Source organism: Salvelinus namaycush, chromosome 19 (genome assembly GCF_016432855.1).
Source record: "Salvelinus namaycush isolate Seneca chromosome 19, SaNama_1.0, whole genome shotgun sequence".
Taxonomy (NCBI): domain Eukaryota; kingdom Metazoa; phylum Chordata; class Actinopteri; order Salmoniformes; family Salmonidae; genus Salvelinus; species Salvelinus namaycush.
This window is the reverse complement of record NC_052325.1, coordinates 7187491-7212490: the sequence shown is the minus strand read 5'-3', so window position 1 is coordinate 7212490 and position 25000 is coordinate 7187491. Positions and strand designations below refer to the sequence as shown.

The window sequence follows — 25000 nt, the reverse complement described above, 5'->3', positions numbered from 1 at the left end:
CCCTCCCTCCCTCCCTCCCTCCCTCCCTCCCTCCCTCCCTCCCTCTCTTCTCTCTGCCTCCCTCCCTCCCCTCTCTCTCTCCCTCAGACAGTAACTTTGTCCTGGGTAACGCCCAGGTGCAATCCCTCTACCCTATTGTCTACTGTTCTGATGGCTTCTGTGAGCTGACCGGCTATGCCCGCGCCGAGCTGATGCAGAAGAGCTGTGCATGTCATTTCCTGTACGGGCCGGAGACCAGCGACCAGCTGATGGCGAAGATCCAGGGGGTGTTGGACGACAGGGGGGAGTTTAAGACCGAGCTGGTGTTCTACAAGAAGGGAGGTGAGAGGCTACAGAGACTGGGTGTATCCAACATATCATAGGTAGGGAATAGGGTGGCATTTCCCGTGTGGCACAGTGGTCTAAGACACTGCATCTTAGTGCAAGAGGTGTCACTGCAGTACCTGGTTCGAATCCAGGCTGCAACACATCCGGCCGTGATTGGGAGTCCCATAGGGCGGCGCACAATTGGCTCAGGTTTGGCCGGGGTAGTCCGTCATTGTAAATAAGAATTTGTTCTTAACTGACTTGCCTAGTTACATAAAGGTTAAATAAAAATAAATAAAAAGGTTTGGTGAGAGTGAAGAGGTGAATTGTGTGCGTTGGGAACAGGGGCTACATAGCTGCTACTTGGATAAATAAGCTGTAGACAAAGACAAGCACAGCCAAATGGAGGACAGTCTCAACGAGACTTAAAAAATACAATATGAAAGGTTGTTTTGCGCTTTGTTTTACCCTGCATATTCATTAGCATTTTACAGCCCTCTGGGGTAGGAGAAGAGAGATGTAGTAAAGTTTAGTGAGGCCTGGGGCTGAAACCATTTATAGATAATCAAACAGAAGTGTGTGTGTGTGTGTGTGTGTGTGTGTGTGTGTGTGTGTGTGTGTGTGTGTGTGTGTGTGTGTGTGTGTGTGTGTGTGTGTGTGTGTGTGTGTGTGTGTGTGTGTGTGTGTGTGTGTGTGTGTGTGTGTGTGTGTCCTCACGACACAACCTGAGCCTCCAGAACGATTCAAGGGTCATCCTCTGGTTCAGGTCCATATTCACACAATGTTTTGGAACACCATGTAATCCAGCCATCCAGCCACCTGAGACAGAGAGCACAGCGTTCACCGTAACAGCCGTGTAATAGGACACTGTCTGTATGAATATGAGGCTGATTCATCCTGATTATATCCCTTTATGTACAACCACACCATGTCCACCTGTTACATGACTTTGTCAGGGTTGTTTTTGATGCTCCAGTTGAGTCACTGATAGGTGGACAAGCAGGATAAATAATGCTGCATGCACATCAGGGCCCTCGTTTATAATCCAAAAGTCTGCACACGCACAAAAATATATTGAGATTTATAGACTTTGGAGCAGCAGGTAACTTTGGCGCGGCAGGTAGCCTAGTGGTTAGAGCGTTGGGCCAGTAACCGAAAGGTTGCTAGATAAAATCCCCGAGTTGGTTTGTTCTGTTGTTCTGCCCCTGACGAAGGCAGTTAACCCACTAGGCTGTCATTGTAAATAAGAATTTGTTTCTAACTGACCTGCCTAGTAAAATAAATAAAATGCATGTTTCCCGTTATAAATCAGACCTGTTGTAAAACTGTTCACCCAAGAACAAACATTAAAACTAATTTGGAACTATTGGCATTAAGCCACGGCATGCAAAAGACTAATTGTTGTTCAATATTTCGTTTCATCAATAGATTGTTGGGTTTCTATGGCCTGCCTTGGTATAGGCTCTGAGATTCCAGTGCATTTGGAAGGTATTCAGGCCCCTTCCCTTTTTCCATGTTATTACGTTACAGCCTTATTCTAAAATTTCATCAATCTACACACAATACAATGACAAAGCGATGACAAAGTGAAAACAGACATTTGAGCAAATGTATAAAAAATGTACAACAGAAATACCTTATTTACGTAAGTATTCAGACCCTTTGCTATGAGACTAGAAATTGAGCTCAGGTGCATCCTGTTTACATTGATCATCCTTTAGATGTTTCTACAACTTGATTGGAGTCCACTTGTGGTAAATTCAAGTGATTGAACATGATTTGTAAAGGCACACACCTGTCTATATAAGGTCCCACCGTTGACAGTGCATGTCAGAGCAAAAACCAAGCCATGAGGTCGAAGGAATTGTCCGTAGAGCTCCGATACAGGATTGTGTTGAGGCACAGATCTGGGGAAGGGTACCAATAAATTCTGCAGCATTGAAGGCCCCCAAGAACACAGTCAGGGAGGTGACCAAGAACCCGATGGTCACTATACCAGAGCTCCAGAGTTCCTCTTTGGAGATGGGAGAACCATCTTTGCAGCACTCCACCAATCAGGCCTTTATGGTAGAGTGGCCAGACGGAAGCCCCTCCACAGTAAAAGTCACATGACAGCCCACTTGGAGTTTGCCAAAAGGCACCTAAAGACTCAGACCATGAGAAACAAGATTCTCTGGTCTGATGAAACCAAGATTGAACTCTTTGGCCTTGAATGCCAAGCGTCACGTCTGGAGGAAACCTGGCACCATCCCTACAGTGAAGTAAGGTGGTGACAGAATCATGCTGTGGGGATATTTTTCAGCAGAAGGAACTGGGAGACTAGTCAGGATTGAGGGAAAGATGAACGGAGCAAAGTACAGAGAGATCCTTGATGAAAACCCGCTCCAGAGCACTCAGGACCTCAGGCTGTGGTGAAGGTTCACCTTCCAACAGGACAACGACCCTAAGTACTAGTGGTGTAACAGACCGTAGTTGATCCGTGATCCGTAAGGATCACCACCCACAGTTTGGCACGCATGTGAACTGCGGCTCAATTCCAAAGTTTAACCATCATAGTGTGAAATACAGTTTTACTGCCGCTGTTACTTTTTAAAGTACTAATTCCCTACACCTCGATGCAGAGTTGCAGTGAAAGGCTGTAATCGCTGTCAAAGGTCCTTCAACAAAGTACTGAGTAAAGGGTCTGAATACTTATGTAAATGTTGTATTACATTTTTATTTTTTTACTTTAACCCCTGGTCACAGTAACCCATACAGTATGGTAAAGAAAGGGAGATTGTTAGGTTCTGAACAAACAGGGTAAAAACTCAAATGGATTACTAGGAAAAGCTCAAACAAAGTATATTCACCCTCTGGGTTAAACAGCTGCTAAGATAAAGACATGTTAACACAAGCGCATATATTTATACCCTCCTACTAGGCGGAGTCAACTCCTTGCACGTCTAGACAGCCAATACATCTCTGTTGCTAGTCAGGAACTTAATTGGTTCCTTTCACTGGTGTAGTAATGGCCCCGCCTCCTGCTAGAACCTTTGTGTGCATGTAAGTATATCTGTGTAACAGGACTGTCCCTTGTCACTTCAATTGACCTGACAGCGGTCCGAATTCCTCACTCCTCCCTAATCCTCGGCTGTCCTCCTTTATCAGTGACTGAGACCAGACTGTTGCCCTTTGCCTCCCACTCTTTAGGAGCCATGAGATTGATCAATACCATGATTTGACAGAATGTAAACTGTCTGCCCTCCCACTTCCTCACTCAGTAACTTTCCATACACCTAGTTCTTATCTACCCTTCATTGACCCCAACATATTTAATCCTTATATGTGTAAAGTAATCAATAAGTTCTAGTATAATAACATGAATAATTATATTTCAAGCTAGAATCCAACAGGATGTACCTTAATACAGTATGGATGACATCAGTTGAATAGAGACTAGCAAACTATTATCTGTTCTAGATCAATCAAGATGAAATCTGTAAATGTTTTCGTTTTTTTTAGCTTATGTGTTATCATACAGCCAGCTAGGGCCAGACTCATTTCACTTTCTGAATGACCCTTTTGGAACTGCGCTTCCTAAAATGAAAAAGCTTTTATTCACTAATAAAGACATCCTGCATTGGTCTCTCTCGCTCCATCAGTAATAGCAATGTCTAATAGGGAAGCTGTAGGCTTTGACTCAGGGGGCAGAATGTGAAGCTAGACATGCATAACCACACAGCATTTAAATGAGTTTGCAATATAACACACACATACACAAACAGACACCCACAGACACACACACACATGCTTGTTTTGAACTAAGACTGCTAAGAGTGCCCATCCAGAGACACAAAACAAAATAAAGTGTGGTAGTGAGATGTTGTTGTCTGTGTTTTGCTGTTATTCAAACATACTGGGCCAGAGCAGCCAGTAGCTTTTCCAGTCTCTACAGGAGATGAAAGGAGCTTTTCCTATATCTTTATTTTCTAATTATTATTTTATTATCTCCAGACAACTGGAGAGGATTTAGTTGTGGTAATGGACTGTGTAGTAGGATGACGTGCGTGTGTGTGTGCGATGGTGTGTACTCACATACCAGCTAGCACATTTGGTTCCTTGGAATTTATAGGAACGTACATTTTTGGTTTTCCATTAGTTCTGGGAACGAAGCCATACGTTTCCTGACTGGTAAAATGTTTCCATACGTTTCCTGACTGGTAAAACGTTTCCATACGTTTCCTGACTGGAAAAACGTTTCCATACGTTTCCTGACTGGTAAAACGTTTCCATACGTTTCCTGACTGGTAAAACTTTTCCATACGTTTCCTGACTGGTAAAACGTTTCCATACGTTTCCTGACTGGTAAAACGTTTCCATACGTTTCCTGACTGGTAAAACGTTTCCATACGTTTCCTGACTGGTAAAACGTTTCCATTTTTTCCTGACTGGTAAAACGTTTCCATACGTTTCCTGACTGGTAAAACGTTTCCATACGTTTCCTGACTGGTAAAACGTTTCCATACGTTTCCTGACTGGTAAAACGTTTCCATACGTTTCCTGACTGGTAAAACGTTTCCATACGTTTCCTGACTGGTAAAACGTTTCCATACGTTTCCTGACTGGTAAAACGGAACGTATTTGAAACATTCTGAGAATAGAAGTGAACATTTTGCCTATTCTGGGAACATATATTTTTAGGTTGCAGTGAAGTTCTGAGAATGTTTTGCTATGGTTCCCTGAAAGTTTTCCTGGGAAGTTTTATTAATGTTCTGAGAACGGAAATTATAGGTTATTAATGGAAAGTAATTAAATAACGTTCTGAGAACATGTTTCAATAAGATGTTTAATAACACTGCTAGCTTAGTTGAACTGTTTTGAACTTCAAGCACAGATAAAAATGTATTTGCTTAGACATTAAGCGTGCAAACATGTTTTTGTATTTATTGTGGCACAGCATCAGTGAGATTCAAACCTATGATCTTATGTTCTCTACCTATGGAATTAGTCCACTGCGCCACCAGGAGGGAGCTAACATCCCATGTTTTTTACGCATACAAAGCTGTACATTTTAGTCTATTCAAACAGACCCCATTTCAAAGGAAACAAGCATTCATTAAGATCAGGTGTGGCCATTTAGGGGGCGTGGCCAACACACCTGAACACACTTAACAAGATAGAGGCTCGAGAGAGTTTTCTCTGAATGTTTTCTGATGGTTTTCATGGAAAGTTTTCTTAATGTTCTCGCAACAATTTGAGAACAAGCCTTTAAATAGGACGATGAGGAAACCTGTAGGAAATGTTACAGTATGCTGAAGTACTGAAATTCCCACAGAAGAATGTTGTTTCTTAACCTTCTGAACTAATTTAGAACGTTCCCAATGTCAAACCAGTTGGAGAACGTTCCTAGAACATTACTGATATTGAAATTAAATGTAACCACGTTTGAACTTTAAAAACAATTATGTTAAAGTAATTAAATACCAATAAAAAATATATATATCTTGTCAAGTTCCTTAAAAATGCTGAGAACGCTCCAAAGCCAAGCAACTATCCCGCACCATTCCCAGAAAGTTGTGGGAAGGTGGTATGCAAAATAACTTTAGGATAACCATGATCTAAGAAACATACAGTATGGTTCTCAGAATGTGATGTGCTAGCTGGGATGTGTACATCTTTATCAGGGTCATCTCCATCTCTTTTTGTACCAATCCGCCACTACAAAAATCCACCTGATTCACTGGGTTTTTCTACCAGTATCTGAGCAGTAGTCTACTTTCAGAGCCACTGTGACTCCAGTGAGTGATATGCACCTCTATCTTTTTTCCAGGTACCCAGTTCTGGTGTCTGCTGGACATCGTGCCCATTAAGAATGAGAAGGGAGAGGTGGTGCTGTTTCTGGTGTCCCACAAAGACATCACTGACAACAAGAAGGACCAGGACCCAGAGCAAGGCCCAGAGACTGGTGAGTTACCCTGGGATAGACCAGGACCCAGAGCAAGGCCCAGAGACTGGTGAGTTACCCTGGGATAGACCAGGACCCCGAGCAAGGCCCAGAGACTGGTGAGTTACCCTGGGTTAGACCAGGACCCCGAGCAAGGCCCAGAGACTGGTGAGTTACCCTGGGTTAGACCAGGACCCCGAGCAAGGCCCAGAGACTGGTGAGTTACCCTGGGTTAGACCAGGACCCAGAGCAAGGCCCAGAGACTGGTGAGTTACCCTGGGTTAGACCAGGACCCAGAGTAAGGCCCCGAGACTGGTGAGTTACCCTGGGTTAGACCAGGACCCAGAGCAAGGCCCCGAGACTGGTGAGTTACCCTGGGTTAAACCAGGACCCAGAGCAAGGCACCAAGACTGGTGAGTTACCCTGGGTTAGAATCTAACTTAACTTGGCTTAAAGTCTGATTTATCATGAGTTAACCTGATTTGAGTAGGTCTTAACTTAGGGGAACTTGGGAGGGAGTAGAGAGAGACAGAGACCGAAACAGAAATAGAGTACGAGACAGGGAGAGAAGATAGAAAGATATGAGTATTTTATTATTTTATACCGTCAAATTAGGTTTTACAGCTGTTCTCTGTCATATTTATACTTCAGAGAAAGGCTACCTTGATGATTGCTAAATACTGCACAATTTAGATACTTGCCCTCCAATCCCCCTCTTCCCCAAAACACGTGTAAATATTGGACTATAAATTGTGCCTTCCTGTATTATACTGATGCTAAAATGTTTATTATATTCTACTGAGCCATTTACTTTATGTTCCTGTTCTTATCTTTTATTATTTCGTATTGTTGTTGCATTGTTGGATGGTGTATATCATGTTTATCCCGTACATACGACTAATAAAACTTGAAACTACCTGATCTTCACCCAAACTCTGACATTCTCCCTCTCTGCCACTCTCTGTGATTGTTCTAATGCACATCTGGCGACAGAGGAGTCTTTATTCAGCTGCATTCAGCTTCACTTAACGCTGATTCAGTTTTGTTCCAGACACCACACAGGGTTACTACATGTTCTACTAAATCCAAACAACTTACAGAGTGAAATAATGGGAGAAAGATAGAGTAGATGAAGAGGGAGGGAGGGAGGGAGGGAGGGAGGGAGGGAGGGAGGGAGGGAGGGAGGGAGGGAGGGAGGGAGGGAGAGGTGTTCATGTTTTCTGTTCTGTCATTTATCACAAGGACGTAATGACTGTAACCTTTAACGAGCCTCATCAGCCTACATGTGTTACACTGTTATAGATTAGGGAGGAAGGGAGAGATGGATGGAGAGAGAAAAGTAAGAGAGAGAGAGACTTTTTTGACTTTTTGTGTTTCTTTAATGATACATCCTCATTTCATTAAAACCATTCAAATTCCACCCCTCCTCCCCCAGCAGCCGCAGGTCACCCAGCTTTAGTAAACCGCTGCCATCAGTCGCTTCTGCAGGGTGGCCGATTGAACCGATCTCAAAAAGATTGCTGGATTGTGGAAGGTAGGCTCCTCCCACACCCACAGCCCAGGCTCCACACCCCTTCTCGTGTGGTCCTTAGCAGCTGCCAGGCCCTCAGCCCCACAGAGTAAAAATCAGAGAGACCTCTATACTCAGCCTCTCCAGCTTCATGAGGAACAGCTGCCGGTCCAACCCTAATCCACCAGCACTCCTCAGCAGTGCACATGCTGGTTCCCTCCAGCCGACATCAGTATGGTACAGCAGTCTCTGCGCCGCCTTTAGTCGGAATGCAGCCACCCTGTTCTCCAGTTCCACCAGACCCTGTCCTCCTTCGTGGACAGACATATACAACACTATGCCACAGGGAGGATGCCACCAGGTTGTTGATTATCAGCACCCTCCTTCTATATGACACTTGGGACAGGAGCCACCTCCACTTGGCCAGTCTTATCCCTCCATGCCCCACATAACAGAGCTTTTCTCTTGCCCCAGTTTACCTGAGCTGACGAAGCTCCCTCGTACACCTTCAGACTAGTATCTAGTGCCAGCATATCCTGCCCATCCCTGACCATCACAGAAACGTCATCTGCATACGCCGACACTGCTATGCCTGTCAACACAAGCATGCCTGTCCAAGACACTCCCTGCAGTCTCCTGCGTAGGAGGCCCAAAAAAGTCTCAATGGCTATTGTATAAAACTGCCCCGATAGAGGGCATCCTTGTCTAAAGCCCCACCTCATCCAGACTGGCCTACTGAGCCCCCCTCCCACCTTGATCATACATGGCGCCCCAGCATACAACATCTTCACACAAGCCAAAAACATTTCCCCAAGCCAAAACACAGACATCACATTAAACAGATGCTCATAGTTCACTCTCTCAAAAGCCTTCTCTTGGTCTAAAGAGACCAGTCCAAAGTTCACATTAGAAACTCATGTCCCTGACTAAGAACAAGTTGTCCGTGATTGAGCATCCCAGTACACAATATGTCTGGTCTTGTGCACTATAGAGTCCAGATGGGACTTCAGTCTGTTAGCGAGGACCTTGGCAAATATCTTGCAGTCCGCACAGAGCAATGCCACAGGCTTCCAGTTCTTAAGTTCACACAAGCCCCTTTTTTGGACAGGAGAGTCAGAGCCGTCCGACGGCAGCTCATTGGCAACTCTCCTACCCCAACGCACTCACGCAACACGCAAAAGAAGTCCAGTTCAATTATTCCCCAGAATTATTTTGAAAACTCCACTGGGAGTCTATCAACCCACGGTGTATGGCCGGGGGACATTTGGGTTACGGCCTCTGCCAGTTCATGGGACAACAGGGGAATGTCCATTTCATCCCTCTGTGCCAGAGAGAGCTTAGGGAGTTCTGCAAACAAAACCTGAGCACACATAGGATCACACAGTTCTGCCCTGTACAACTCAGTAGAAAACTGTCCAGGTCCCTACGTAATTAAGCTAAATTAGCCTGGAGGCCTACATTGTCTTGCCCCACCATCTCTACCTCCACTTCACTGATACTACGCTTGAGTTCCCCCAATACTCTCCTAGCCCCTGAGGATGAGAGCTGTTTACTATTGACGGAAAAGCCAAATTTGGACTTTTCCCACATCCCACCATTGATTCATACAGTACTCTCTTCGCTGCCTCCACCTTTCCCCCAAAATCTAGGAACCTGAGGATCAAATTGTATTCATCACATACATATGATTAGCAGATGTTAATGCGAGTGTAGCAAAATGCTTGTGCCTCTAGTTCCGACAGTGCAGTAATATCTAACAACTAATCTAACAATTCCCCAACATCTACCTAATACACACAAATCTAAAGGGGTGAATGAGGATATGTACATGTAAGTATATGGATGAGCGATGGCCGAGCGACATAGGCAAGGTGCAATATATGGTATAAAATACAGTATATACATGTGATATGAGTAATGTAAGATATGTAAACATTATTAAAGTGGCATTATTCAGAGTACATTGTATTAAGTGACTAGTGATCCATTTATTAAAGTGTCCAGTGATTGGGTCTCAATGTTGGCAGCAGGCTCTCTGAGTTAGTGATTGCTGTTTAGTAGTCTGATGGCCTTGAGATAGAAGCTGTTTTTCCGTCTCTCGGTCCCAGCTTTGATGCACCTGTACTGACCTCGCCTTCTGGATGATAGCGGTGTGAACAGGCAGTGGCTCGGGTGGTTGATGTCCTTGATGATCTTTTTGGCCTTCCTGTGACATCGGGTGTTGTAGGTGTCCTGGAGGGCAGGTAGATTGCCCCCGGTGATGCGAACCGCACCACCCTCTGGAGAGCCTTGCGGTTGAGAGCGGTGCAGTTGCCGTACCAGGCTGTGATGCTCTCGATTGTGCATCTGTAAAAGTTTGTCAGGGTTTTGGGTGACAAGCCACATTTCTTCAGCCTCCTGAGGTCTTGTAAGAGTTTTATATTAAACTTCCAATAGGATGCCTGCCAAGACCCTGGTGAAATAGACAGCCGAGCCATGGTTATGTGGTGATCCGAAACACCCACCGGGAGAGTAGTAGAAAACGATCTAGTATGGCTGCACTCACCCTAGCCCCAAAGACCTTCACCCATGTATACTGTCTTGTGTCGGGATGTCTAGTTCTCCAAACATCAACTAGGTCAAACTACTTAATGATGTCCCTTAACACCTACCAATGAGCCTGAATGAGGCTCCTCCCCATTTCTATCTTTCTTAAAATCCATCGTACACTTCCAGTCCTGCCGACCACCAGCGTCTCCTCAGGCGCTACCTGTGAGAGTTCCTGTATAAGACACCCAAACAGACGCCCTGCCACCTCTCTCTCCCTGAGTTAGGCGCATACACATTTATAAGTGGGAAAAAAGCTGTTGTTAATTTATGCTTTTACTACAAGCAGTCTACCCCCAACACCTCCTTTGAGGAGCATTTACAGCCATACACGGTGCAAAAAGGACTGCCACCTCTGCACTAACATTTGTTCCATGGCTCAGCACACTTGCCCCTTTCCACGAGAGCCCCCAATCGACTTCATTCACCACATCACTATGCGTCTCCTGCAGCATTCACCCAACAGATTCCTCTTTCCTGCGTCTCTGGTGCCATTTAAATTAAACGAGCATACCCGAAGAGTATCCATAAGAAGTGGGACAAAAGACAACAAATAAAGAGACCAATACCAAAGCTCAAAAAATGTAACTATTCATCTAAACAGCATCTGAAGGTAGACCCTTACGCACGGTTGTGACACTTCCTCAACCTAAAACGTTCCCTGGGTGAGAGCTCCTACCTGTTCGCCGACCATGAGTAGAACCTCCTCCACCTTAACTCCAATCTCAGGAACACACCTGAATCCATGCCGTAACTACAGCGACTCCACCGCGCTAGGCTGCAAAGCCATCATGCACACCACACCGTTCAAAACCCCAGGAGACTAAAACTCTGTCTTCTTCCTCCCTTACTTTGAAAAAAAAACTAACAGTACGTTAGCCCTCCACCATAGAACACGTTAATTGAAAGAAAAGACCAAGGAAAGAATCAAGAAAATGAGTAAGGAGAGAGCCCTCCACACTGGTCTCTCAATTACAAAACACTCCCAGCATGCACTGAGAGAGAGAGAGAGAGAGAGAGAAAGAGAGCAAGAGAGAGCGAGAGAGGGCATTTAGAGCAAGTTTCCTGGAATTCTACACATTTTGCCATGGGAAAGATAGAAAAATGTGCTTTTTTATAGTTCACATTTTGCCATGAGGATGAGATTTGTTTTTGCAGTTTTTAACGCCAATTTCCTGCTAGCAGCAGCGTAAAAAAGGGGGACAATGAAAATAGTCCGGGTAGCCATTTGATTAACTGTTTAGCAGTCTTATGGCTTGGGGGTGGAAGCTGTTCGGGAGCCTTTTGGACATACTTGGTGCTCCGGCACTGCTTGCCGTTGACCGTTTGAGCAGACACATGCACATTTGTGGCCTGCTGGAGGTCATTTTGCAGGGCTCTGGCAGTGCTCCTCCTTGCACAAAGGCGGAGGTAGCGGTCCTGCTGCTGGGTTGTTGCCCTCCTACGGCCTCCTCCACGTCTCCTGATGTACTGGCCTGTCTCCTGGTAGCGCCTCCATGCTCTGGACACTACGCTGACAGACACAGCAAACCTTCTTGCCACAGCTCGCATTGATGTGCCATCCTGGATGAGCTGCACTACCTGAGCCACTTGTGTGGGTTGTAGACTCCGTCTCATGCTACCACTAGAGTGAAAGCACCGCCAGCATTCAAAAGTGACCAAAACATCAGCCAGGAAGCATAGGAACTGAGAAGTGGTCTGTGGTCACCACCTGCAGAATCACTCCTTTATTGGGGGTGTCTTGCTAATTGCCTATAATTTCCACCTTTTGTCTATTCCATTTGCACAACAGCATGTGAAATTTATTGTCAATCAGTGTTGCTTCCTAAGTGGACAGTTTGATTTCACAGAAGTGTGATTGACTTGGAGTTACATTGTGTTGTTTAAGTGTTCCCTTTATTTTTTTGAGCAGTGTATATAGAATATGTAGGATAGAATGGTATATGTACAGCAATAGTTAAGATAGGCCTTGACTAGAATACAGTACATACATATGAAGTGGGTGAAACAGTATGTAGACATGATTAAAGTGACCAGTGTTCCATGTCTATGTACATAGGCAGCAGCCTCTAAGGTGAAGGGTTGAGTACCCGGGTGGTAAGAGCATAGTGACAGTGACTAAGTTCAGGGCAGGGTACTGGCTGGAGGAAGGCTAGTGATGACTTTTTAACAGTCTGATGGCCTTGAGATAGAAGCTGTTTTTCAGTCTCTCGGTCCCAGCTTTGATGCACCTGTACTGACCTCGCCTTCTGGATAATAGCGGGGTGAACAGGCCGTGGTTAATTCTAAAATATGGCATATTGTTGAAGACTGGCCCACTATCCACAAATTAACAGGATTCGTGTTTTATATGACAACAAAATTCAACGGTAATACCACATTTTCTAAATCTGATTCAGCACTCCATATTGGATTTAGAAGAAAAAATATGGGCACCCCTTCTAATATCAATGAATACATCACAAAGAGCTAAGGTTCTGTCTCTCTTGCTCTCTCTCTCTCTCTCTGGATCTCTCTCTCTTTCTCTCTTTCCCCTCTCTCTCACCTCTCTCTCTGGATCTCTCTCTCTCTTTCCTCTCTCTCTCTCTCACCTCTCTCTCTCTTTCTGTCTCTCTCACTCTCTCTCTGGATCTCTCTCTCTGGATCTCTCTCTCTGGATCTCTCTCTCTATGTGTATGTGACCAACAACATTTGATCTGATTTGATTTGGATCTCTCTCTGTCTCTCTCTCTCTTTTTCTCTCTCTCTCTCTCTCTCTCTCTCTCTCTCTCTGGATCTCTCTCTTCTTTCTCTCATTTTCTCTCTCACATCAATATGTATTGTACATATTGCCAAAACATACTTTGGAAATGAATGATTCATTAAAAATATTAACATATTAAAATAATAAGTAAATAACAAGAAGTATTTTTCTCTTTCTCTCCCTCTATTCACCATCCCTCTCTCTCTGTCCCGTGGTTTACTGATGAGTCATTCAGTTACTTCCTGTTAGACTCACCTCTGGCCGCAAACTCTTATTAACAATGGTGCCAAGATGCACCTGGCTCAAGGGAGGGAGGAATGTGAGGGGTGAAAGGGAGGGAAGTAGGGGGAGAGAGGCAGGAAGAGAGGAAGGGTTTCCTTTCCTAGGTATGGATTTCAGTAACATGAATGTGTCTTTGTCTGGTCCGGGCCATTTGAGATGCATCCAATTAAAAGCTTTCAATTAATTACATTTGTGGGAATATAAAGTTAATTGAGATACTGTATAAGGGTGGATACCTTTGAGCAAAACATATGGAGTTATGGACAGAGGGAAAATGAGTAGCAGAATAGGTTAAATCCTTTGAATTTGAATAATTTGAAATATATCTAATTGGTTGAGATGGAAGATAAATGATACACTGCTGAATCATGCCTTCCATGTTCTTTTTCCACACCCTAAGAACTGACATTAACCCTAACCACTGATATGCATGATCAGACATTCCTCCATCTCCTAATGGCTATGAGGTTAGGATGGGGCATAAGGCAATCTGAACCTAGATCTGTAGTTAATGAACCCTTCACCACCACAAGGACCACAATGGAAATAGGTCTGATGACTTTGTTGTGATTTTAAATCCTTTTAAATAATTGTTTATGTGTGCGTTGTTGTACTCACATGGCGGAGGCAACTCTATGTGGATTGTCCATTTCTCAAAGAAAATGTCAATTAAAATGTATCAATGAATTAGTTAATTCCTCAACCTTCTCTGTGTTCCCAGATGAGGAGACGGGTCTGGAGATACACAAGGTCACCCGTCCCCCAGGCTTCAACACCAACCGCAGACGCAGCCGGGCGGTGCTCTACCACCTGTCTGGACACCTGCAGAAACAGGACAAGAGCAAGATCAAACTCAACAACGTAAGTTGCCCTATTACACACAGACACATGAACACACACACACACAACACACACAGCTTGCCTTGACAGCTTAGTGTCCAACCACATCTCAAGGATTGCTACAAGGACATTGAGTACGTTCGCTTTGAGGAAGCTTACTCAATCTACAAAATCCAGTCCCTCCTGTCCCAGTCACTTTCATGTGTATCCATAGAAATGGGTTTGGGCCAGTAATGGAGGACAGAGAGAGGTGACTTCACACCAGATGGGAGGAAGGTTGTTGGATCCGACTGAGCAGGTTCTCCTTGACTTTGGTGAAAATAGCCTTGTGTTTGTTATTCCGTTCATGGAGACATTTCATTTAATTTAAACCTTTATTTAACTATGCAAGTCAGTTAAGAACAAATTCTTATTTACAATGACGGCCTACCAGAAGGCAAAATACCTCCTGCGGGGACGGGGGCTGGGATTAAAAAATATATATAAATAAATAAATAACATATAAATATAGGACAAAACACACATCACGACAAGAGAGACAACACAACACTACATAAAGAGAGACCTAAGACAACAACATAGCAAGGCAGCAACATATGACAACACAGCATGGTAGCAACACAACATGACAACAACATTGTAGCAAAACAACATGGTAGCAGCACAAAACATGGTAGAAACATTATTGGGCACAGACAACAGCACAAAGGGCAAGAAGGTAGAGACAACAATACATCACACAAAGCAGCCACAACTGTCAGTAAGAGTGTCCATGATTGAGTCTTTGAATGAAGAGATTGAGATAAAACTGTCCAGTTTGAGTGTTTGTTGCAGCTCGTTCGAGTCGCTTGCTACAGCGAAATGAAAAGACGAGCGACCCAGGGATGTGTGTGCTTTAGGGACCTTTAACAGAATGTGACTGGCAGAACGGGTGACATGCAGTAGTTTACAAAAGAGAAAACTCATCCTTACTATTCTATGAGATATAACTACTGTAGAACCAACCAGAACCTCTGGTTTCCTGTTCAGGTCAGGAAAACCCCCAGACACAAAGTATGTTGAATTTTACATGATGCTAGTATCCTAAATCCTGTTGTTGACGTGTCTCTCTCTCTCCCTACCCCTCCAGAACATGTTGTTGACGTGTCTCTCTCCTCACCCCTCCAGAACATGTTGTTGACGTGTCTCTCTCCTCACCCCTCCAGAACATGTTGTTGACGTGTCTGTCTCTCCTCACCCCTCCAGAACATGTTGTTGACGTGTCTCTCTCTCCTCACCCCTCCAGAACATGTTGTTGACGTGTCTGTCTCTCCTCACCCCTCCAGAACATGTTGTTGACGTGTCTCTCTCTCCTCACCCCTCCAGAACATGTTGTTGACGTGTCTCTCTCTCCTCACCCCTCCAGAACATGTTGTTGACGTGTCTGTCTCTCCTCACCCCTCCAGAACATGTTGTTGACGTGTCTGTCTCTCCTCACCCCTCCAGAACATGTTGTTGACGTGTCTGTCTCTCCTCACCCCTCCAGAACATGTTGTTGACGTGTCTCTCTCTCCTCACCCCTCCAGAACATGTTGTTGACGTGTCTCTCTCCTCACCCCTCCAGAACATGTTGTTGACGTGTCTGTCTCTCCTCACCCCTCCAGAACATGTTATTGACGTGTCTGTCTCTCCTCACCCCTCCAGAACATGTTGTTGACGTGTCTCTCTCTCCTCACCCCTCCAGAACATGTTATTGACGTGTCTGTCTCTCCTCACCCCTCCAGAACATGTTGTTGACGTGTCTGTCTCTCCTCACCCCTCCAGAACATGTTGTTGACGTGTCTGTCTCTCCTCACCCCTCCAGAACATGTTGTTGACGTGTCTCTCTCTCCTCACCCCTCCAGAACATGTTGTTGACGTGTCTGTCTCTCCTCACCCCTCCAGAACATGTTGTTGACGTGTCTCTCTCTCCTCACCCTTCCAGAACATGTTATTGACGTGTCTGTCTCTCCTCACCCCTCCAGAACATGTTGTTGACGTGTCTATCTCTCCTCACCCCTCCAGAACATGTTGTTGACGTGTCTCTCTCTCCTCACCCCTCCAGAACATGTTGTTGACGTGTCTGTCTCTCCTCACCCCTCCAGAACATGTTGTTGATGTGTCTGTCTCTCCTCACCCCTCCAGAACATGTTGTTGACGTGTCTCTCTCCTCACCCCTCCAGAACATGTTGTTGACGTGTATCTCTCTCCTCACCCCTCCAGAACATGTTGTTGACGTGTCTGTCTCTCCTCACCCCTCCAGAACATGTTGTTGACGTGTCTGTCTCTCCTCACCCCTCCAGAACATGTTGTTGACGTGTCTCTCTCTCCTCACCCCTCCAGAACATGTTGTTGACGTGTCTGTCTCTCCTCACCCCTCCAGAACATGTTGTTGACGTGTCTCTCTCTCCTCACCCCTCCAGAACATGTTGTTGACGTGTCTCTCTCTCCCTACCCTTCCAGAACATGTTGTTGACGTGTCTGTCTCTCCTCACCCCTCCAGAACATGTTGTTGACGTGTCTGTCTCTCCTCACCCCTCCAGAACATGTTGTTGACGTGTCTGTCTCTCCTCACCCCTCCAGAACATGTTGTTGACGTGTCTCTCTCTCCTCACCCCTCCAGAACATGTTGTTGACGTGTCTCTCTCTCTCCCTACCCTTCCAGAACATGTTGTTGACGTGTCTGTCTCTCCTCACCCTTCCAGAACATGTTGTTGACGTGTCTGTCTCTCCTCACCCCTCCAGAACATGTTGTTGACGTGTCTCTCTCTCCTCACCCCTCCAGAACATGTTGTTGACGTGTCTGTCTCTCCTCACCCTTCCAGAACATGTTATTGACGTGTCTGTCTCTCCTCACCCCTCCAGAACATGTTATTGATGTGTCTGTCTCTCCTCACCCCTCCAGAACATGTTGTTGACGTGTCTATCTCTCCTCACCCCTCCAGAACATGTTGTTGACGTGTCTCTCTCTCCTCACCCCTCCAGAACATGTTGTTGACGTGTCTGTCTCTCCTCACCCCTCCAGAACATGTTGTTGATGTGTCTGTCTCTCCTCACCCCTCCAGAACATGTTGTTGACGTGTCTCTCTCCTCACCCCTCCAGAACATGTTGTTGACGTGTATCTCTCTCCTCACCCCTCCAGAACATGTTGTTGACGTGTCTGTCTCTCCTCACCCCTCCAGAACATGTTGTTGACGTGTCTGTCTCTCCTCACCCCTCCAGAACATGTTGTTGACGTGTCTCTCTCTCCTCACCCCTCCAGAACATGTTGTTGACGTGTCTGTCTCTCCTCACCCCTCCAGAACATGTTGTTGACGTGTCTCTCTCTCCTCACCCCTCCAGAACATGTTGTTGACGTGTCTCTCTCTCCCTACCCTTCCAGAACATGTTGTTGACGTGTCTGTCTCTCCTCACCCCTCCAGAACATGTTGTTGACGTGTCTGTCTCTCCTCACCCCTCCAGAACATGTTGTTGACGTGTCTGTCTCTCCTCACCCCTCCAGAACATGTTGTTGACGTGTCTCTCTCTCCTCACCCCTCCAGAACATGTTGTTGACGTGTCTCTCTCTCTCCCTACCCTTCCAGAACATGTTGTTGACGTGTCTGTCTCTCCTCACCCTTCCAGAACATGTTGTTGACGTGTCTGTCTCTCCTCACCCCTCCAGAACATGTTGTTGACGTGTCTGTCTCTCCTCACCCCTCCAGAACATGTTATTGACGTGTCTGTCTCTCCTCACCCCTCCAGAACATGTTGTTGACGTGTCTGTCTCTCCTCACCCCTCCAGAACATGTTATTGACGTGTCTCTCTCTCCTCACCCCTCCAAAACATGTTATTGACGTGTCTGTCTCTCCTCACCCCTCCAGAACATGTTATTGACGTGTCTGTCTCTCCTCACCCCTCCAGAACATGTTGTTGACGTGTCTGTCTCTCCTCACCCCTCCAGAACATGTTGTTGACGTGTCTGTCTCTCCTCACCCCTCCAGAACATGTTGTTGACGTGTCTCTCTCTCCTCACCCCTCCAGAACATGTTGTTGACGTGTCTCTCTCTCCCTACCCTTCCAGAACATGTTATTGACGTGTCTCTCTCTCCTCACCCCTCCAGAACATGTTGTTGACGTGTCTGTCTCTCCTCACCCCTCCAGAACATGTTGTTGACGTGTCTGTCTCTCCTCACCCCTCCAGAACATGTTGTTGACGTGTCTGTCTCTCCTCACCCCTCCAGAACATGTTGTTGACGTGTCTGTCTCTCCTCACCCCTCCAGAACATGTTGTTGACGTGTCTGTCTCTCCTCACCCCTCCAGAACATGTTGTTGACGTGTCTCTCTCTCCCTACCCTTCCAGAACATGTTTTTGACGTGTCTGTCTCTCCTCACCCCTCCAGAACATGTTTTTGACGTGTCTGTCTCTCTCCTCACCCCTCCAGAACATGTTGTTGACGTGTCTGTCTCTCCTCACCCCTCCAGAACATGTTGTTGACGTGTCTGTCTCTCCTCACCCCTCCAGAACATGTTGTTGACGTGTCTGTCTCTCCTCACCCCTCCAGAACATGTTGTTGACGTGTCTCTCTCTCTCCCTACCCTTCCAGAACATGTTGTTGACGTGTCTCTCTCTCCTCACCCCTCCAGAACATGTTATTGACGTGTCTGTCTCTCCTCACCCCTCCAGAACATGTTGTTGACGTGTCTGTCTCTCTCCTCACCCCTCCAGAACATGTTGTTGACGTGTCTCTCTCTCCCTACCCTTCCAGAACATGTTGTTGACGTGTCTGTCTCTCCTCACCCCTCCAGAACATGTTGTTGACGTGTCTGTCTCTCCTCACCCCTCCAGAACATGTTATTGACGTGTCTGTCTCTCCTCACCCCTCCAGAACATGTTGTTGACGTGTCTCTCTCTCTCCTCACCCCTCCAGAACATGTTGTTGACGTGTCTGTCTCTCCTCACCCCTCCAGAACATGTTGTTGACGTGTCTCTCTCTCCTCACCCCTCCAGAACATGTTGTTGACGTGTCTGTCTCTCCTCACCCTTCCAGAACATGTTGTTGACGTGTCTCTCTCTCTCCCTACCCTTCCAGAACATGTTGTTGACGTGTCTCTCTCTCCTCACCCCTCCAGAACATGTTATTGACGTGTCTGTCTCTCCTCACCCCTCCAGAACATGTTGTTGACGTGTCTGTCTCTCCTCACCCCTCCAGAACATGTTATTGACGTGTCTGTCTCTCCTCACCCCTCCAGAACATGTTGTTGACGTGTCTCTCTCTCCTCACCCCTCCAGAACATGTTATTGACGTGTCTGTCTCTCCTCACCCCTCCAGAACATGTTGTTGACGTGTCTCTCTCTCCTCACCCCTCCAGAACATGTTGTTGACGTGTCTGTCTCTCCTCACCCCTCCAGAACATGTTGTTGACGTGTCTCTCTCTCCTCACCCCTCCAGAACATGTTGTTGACGTGTCTGTCTCTCCTCACCCCTCCACAACATGTTGTTGACGTGTCTGTCTCTCCTCACCCCTCCAGAACATGTTGTTGACGTGTCTCTCTCTCCTCACCCCTCCAGAACATGTTGTTGACGTGTCTCTCTCTCCTCACCCCTCCAGAACATGTTGTTGACGTGTCTCTCTCTCCTCACCCCTCCAGAACATGTTATTGACGTGTCTGTCTCTCCTCACCCCTCCAGAACATGTTATTGACGTGTCTGTCTCTCCTCACCCCTCCAGAACATGTTGTTGACGTGTCTGTCTCTCCTCACCCCTCCAGAACATGTTGTTGACGTGTCTCTCTCTCCTCACCCCTCCAGAACATGTTATTGACGTGTCTGTCTCTCCTCACCCCTCCAGAACATGTTATTGACGTGTCTGTCTCTCCTCACCCCTCCAGAACATGTTGTTGACGTGTCTCTCTCTCCTCACCCCTCCAGAACATGTTGTTGACGTGTCTCTCTCTCCCTACCCTTCCAGAACATGTTATTGACGTGTCTCTCTCTCCTCACCCCTCCAGAACATGTTGTTGATGTGTCTGTCTCTCCTCACCCCTCCAGAACATGTTGTTGACGTGTCTGTCTCTCCTCACCCCTCCAGAACATGTTGTTGACGTGTCTGTCTCTCCTCACCCCTCCAGAACATGTTGTTGACGTGTCTGTCTCTCCTCACCCCTCCAGAACATGTTGTTGACGTGTCTCTCTCTCCCTACCCTTCCAGAACATGTTGTTGACGTGTCTCTCTCTCCTCACCCCTCCAGAACATGTTGTTGACGTGTCTGTCTCTCTCCTCACCCCTCCAGAACATGTTGTTGACGTGTCTCTCTCTCCTCACCCCTCCAGAACATGTTGTTGACGTGTCTGTCTCTCTCCTCACCCCTCCAGAACATGTTGTTGACGTGTCTCTCTCTCCTCACCCCTCCAGAACATGTTGTTGACGTGTCTCTCTCTCCTCACCCCTCCAGAACATGTTATTGACGTGTCTGTCTCTCCTCACCCCTCCAGAACATGTTGTTGACATGTCTCTCTCTCCCTACCCTTCCAGAACATGTTGTTGACGTGTCTCTCTCTCCCTACCCTTCCAGAACATGTTGTTGACATGTCTCTCTCTCCCTACCCTTCCAGAACATGTTGTTGACATGTCTCTCTCTCCTCACCCCTCCAGAACATGTTGTTGACGTGTCTCTCTCTCCCTACCCTTCCAGAACATGTTGTTGACGTGTCTCTCTCTCCTCACCCCTCCAGAACATGTTGTTGACGTGTCTGTCTCTCCTCACCCCTCCAGAACATGTTATTGACGTGTCTCTCTCTCCTCACCCCTCCAGAACATGTTGTTGACGTGTCTCTCTCTCCTCACCCCTCCAGAACATGTTGTTGACGTGTCTGTCTCTCCTCACCCCTCCAGAACATGTTATTGACGTGTCTCTCTCTCCTCACCCCTCCAGAACATGTTATTGACGTGTCTCTCTCCTCACCCCTCCAGAACATGTTATTGACGTGTCTGTCTCTCCTCACCCCTCCAGAACATGTTATTGACGTGTCTCTCTCCTCACCCCTCCAGAACATGTTATTGACGTGTCTGTCTCTCCTCACCCCTCCAGAACATGTTATTGACGTGTCTGTCTCTCCTCACCCCTCCAGAACATGTTGTTGACGTGTCTCTCTCTCCTCACCCCTCCAGAACATGTTATTGACGTGTCTGTCTCTCCTCACCCCTCCAGAACATGTTATTGACGTGTCTGTCTCTCCTCACCCCTCCAGAACATGTTGTTGACGTGTCTCTCTCTCCTCACCCCTCCAGAACATGTTGTTGACGTGTCTGTCTCTCCTCACCCCTCCAGAACATGTTATTGACGTGTCTGTCTCTCCTCACCCCTCCAGAACATGTTGTTGACGTGTCTCTCTCTCTCCTCACCCCTCCAGAACATGTTATTGACGTGTCTGTCTCTCCTCACCCCTCCAGAACATGTTGTTGACGTGTCTCTCTCTCCTCACCCCTCCAGAACATGTTGTTGACGTGTCTGTCTCTCCTCACCCCTCCAGAACATGTTATTGACGTGTCTGTCTCTCCTCACCCCTCCAGAACATGTTGTTGACGTGTCTCTCTCTCCTCACCCCTCCAGAACATGTTATTGACGTGTCTGTCTCTCCTCACCCCTCCAGAACATGTTGTTGACGTGTCTCTCTCTCCTCACCCTCCAGAACATGTTGTTGACGTGTCTGTCTCTCCTCACCCCTCCAGAACATGTTGTTGACGTGTCTGTCTCTCCTCACCCCTCCAGAACATGTTGTTGACGTGTCTGTCTCTCCTCACCCCTCCAGAACATGTTGTTGACGTGTCTCTCTCCTCACCCCTCCAGAACATGTTGTTGACTTGTCTCTCTCTCCTCACCCCTCCAGAACATGTTGTTGACGTGTCTGTCTCTCCTCACCCCTCCAGAACATGTTATTGACGTGTCTGTCTCTCCTCACCCCTCCAGAACATGTTGTTGACGTGTCTGTCTCTCCTCACCCCTCCAGAACATGTTGTTGACGTGTCTCTCTCTCCTCACCCCTCCAGAACATGTTGTTGATGTGTCTGTCTCTCTCCTCACCCCTCCAGAACATGTTGTTGACGTGTCTGTCTCTCCTCACCCCTCCAGAACATGTTGTTGATGTGTCTGTCTCTCTCCTCACCCCTCCAGAACATGTTGTTGACGTGTCTCTCTCCTCACCCCTCCAGAACATGTTATTGACGTGTCTGTCTCTCCTCACCCCTCCAGAACATGTTATTGACGTGTCTGTCTCTCCTCACCCCTCCAGAACATGTTATTGACGTGTCTGTCTCTCCTCACCCCTCCAGAACATGTTATTGACGTGTCTGTCTCTCCTCACCCCTCCAGAACATGTTATTGACGTGTCTGTCTCTCCTCACCCCTCCAGAACATGTTATTGACGTGTCTCTCTCTCCTCACCCCTCCAGAACATGTTATTGACGTGTCTGTCTCTCCTCACCCCTCCAGAACATGTTATTGACGTGTCTGTCTCTCCTCACCCCTCCAGAACATGTTATTGACGTGTCTGTCTCTCCTCACCCCTCCAGAACATGTTATTGACGTGTCTCTCTCTCCTCACCCCTCCAGAACATGTTATTGACGTGTCTCTCTCTCCTCACCCCTCCAGAACATGTTGTTGACGTGTCTCTCTCCTCACCCCTCCAGAACATGTTATTGACGTGTCTGTCTCTCCTCACCCCTCCAGAACATGTTGTTGACGTGTCTCTCTCTCTCCTCACCCCTCCAGAACATGTTATTGACGTGTCTGTCTCTCTCCTCACCCCTCCAGAACATGTTTGGGGACAAGCCGCCCATCCCAGAGTACAAGGTGGCAGCCATTCAGAAATCCCGATTCATCTTGCTCCACTACGGGACCTTCAAGGCTGGCTGGGATTGGCTAATCCTGTTGGCTACCTTCTATGTCGCAGTCACAGTGCCCTATAATGTGTGTTTCACTGTGGTGGGGGGGCGGGATGAAGGAAGCTCCGCCCCCCGCAGCCCCCCCAGTGTGAGTGACATCCTGGTGGAGATCCTGTTTATGCTGGGTAAGGAGAAGAGGGCTAACATTATTCTGATATTTTTCTAATATTAACGTTCTTCTAACATTGCTCCCACATTGTCTTACGTTATCTATTGCATCTATTAGTATAACATTATTCCAACACTATTCTAACATGATCTAACATGACTGCATGTGCCTATTTAAAGACTTTACCCCCTACGTACACTTCCTAATGACAATCTCTATGACTTACATCCTCTGTCAACGGATTGGCATAGTACTTATGGCTAGAGAACTTCCTCTTTCTACACAACACTAATTATATTTTCTCCAGGTACTTAGTACGCTCATTGTGCGAGAATACATACAGTCGTCTAATTAAATGAAAAGTTAATTGTAATGAACACTTATTTGTTCATCATTATATTACTGGCCCATGATGGAAACTCTGCCCACTGTCTCTCTCTCTCTGTCTCTCTCTCTCTCTATGTCTCTCTTTGTCTCTCTTTGTCTCTCTTTGTCTCTCTCTCTCTCTCTCTCTCTCTCTCTCTCTCTCTCTCTCTCTCTCTCTCTCTCTCTCTCTCTCTCTCTCTCTCTCTCTCTCTCTGTCTTTGTCTGTCTAAAGGCAGACAAATGGACATCATAAAAGTGAACTAACTGCAGTGTTAATGATGCATCCCTAGTCAATGATGTGACCGGTGGTCATATTGGCAATGCTTTTTAAAACAAATAATAGCCTCTATCCATGTACAGCAGTGCACTTATATACAATGTTACTCATAATGAGATGGGAATGTATTGCGGAAGGAATGTACATTAATATAGCCTATCTGTCGTTCTACAGATATCGCGTTGAACTTCCGGACGACCTTTGTGAGCACATCGGGCCAGGTGGTGTACGACGCTCCCTCCATCTGTGTGCACTACGTCACCACCTGGCTGTTTGTTGACCTCATCGCTGCATTGCCCTTTGACCTGCTCTATGCGTTTAACGTCAGTGTGGTGAGTGTCTCTGTGTGGGACTGGTTACAGGACAAAATTATAGAAGTAAAGATGAACAGTGTCTCTGGCTGGTATAGTGGTGTGAGGGATGGATTGTTAAGGAAACGGACACCATATTAGCTTCGCAACTGTCCCTACTAAGATCAATCCAGATATGTTACACAAGGCATTATGGGTACTGTAGTACATCACGCTACAAAGGATCTCTGAAATGTAGGACTGATACCTAAAATGTCAGGATTCATCAAACGCTGTGACGGAGCTCATAATTGATGTCCGTGTGTGTTTCTGTAGTACTTTGGGGTCCACCTGCTGAAGACAGTGCGGTTGCTGCGTCTGCTGAGGCTGCTCCAGAAGCTGGAGCGTTACTCCCAGTACAGTGCTGTAGTCCTCACCCTGCTCATGTCCATGTTCGCCCTGCTGGCCCACTGGATGGCCTGCGTCTGGTACTTCATCGGACGCAGAGAGATCGAAAACAGCCCCAACTCCTGGGACACTGGTCAGTGCACCGGCATGTCTGCATGTCACATTGAGATTGTCATCTGTTTTTCAAGAGAGCCAAGAAGCAGCTTCACAAGCATTCAGTCATTTTGTATTTTATTCTCATGGATGCTTGTGATGCTGTTGCTAGGCTAGGGCTGGCCTTGCAAATCAGATTATGATTGTTAAAGTGACATGCCTTGTTAAATAAAATATGAATGAATAAAACACATATGGGTTCTACTAGACTTTTTGTTCAATGACTGTAATCATGATGCAACTGCATTCAAGTCAGGACT

The 25000-nt window shown here is 46.5% G+C and overlaps 1 protein-coding gene across 1 annotated transcript in view; it reads left to right on the top strand.

The window, feature by feature from the left end:
* LOC120063662 (potassium voltage-gated channel subfamily H member 8-like) overlaps positions 1–25000 on the top strand; it is a 193344-nt gene that overhangs the window by 116474 nt on the left and 51870 nt on the right. The window contains exons 2-8 of the mRNA XM_039013958.1: positions 88–321; positions 6116–6250; positions 13393–13409; positions 14077–14211; positions 23007–23262; positions 24064–24233; positions 24516–24720. Of these exons, the coding sequence (XP_038869886.1) occupies positions 88–321; positions 6116–6250; positions 13393–13409; positions 14077–14211; positions 23007–23262; positions 24064–24233; positions 24516–24720 (1152 nt within the window). The remainder of the gene's footprint in view (positions 1–87; positions 322–6115; positions 6251–13392; positions 13410–14076; positions 14212–23006; positions 23263–24063; positions 24234–24515; positions 24721–25000) is intronic.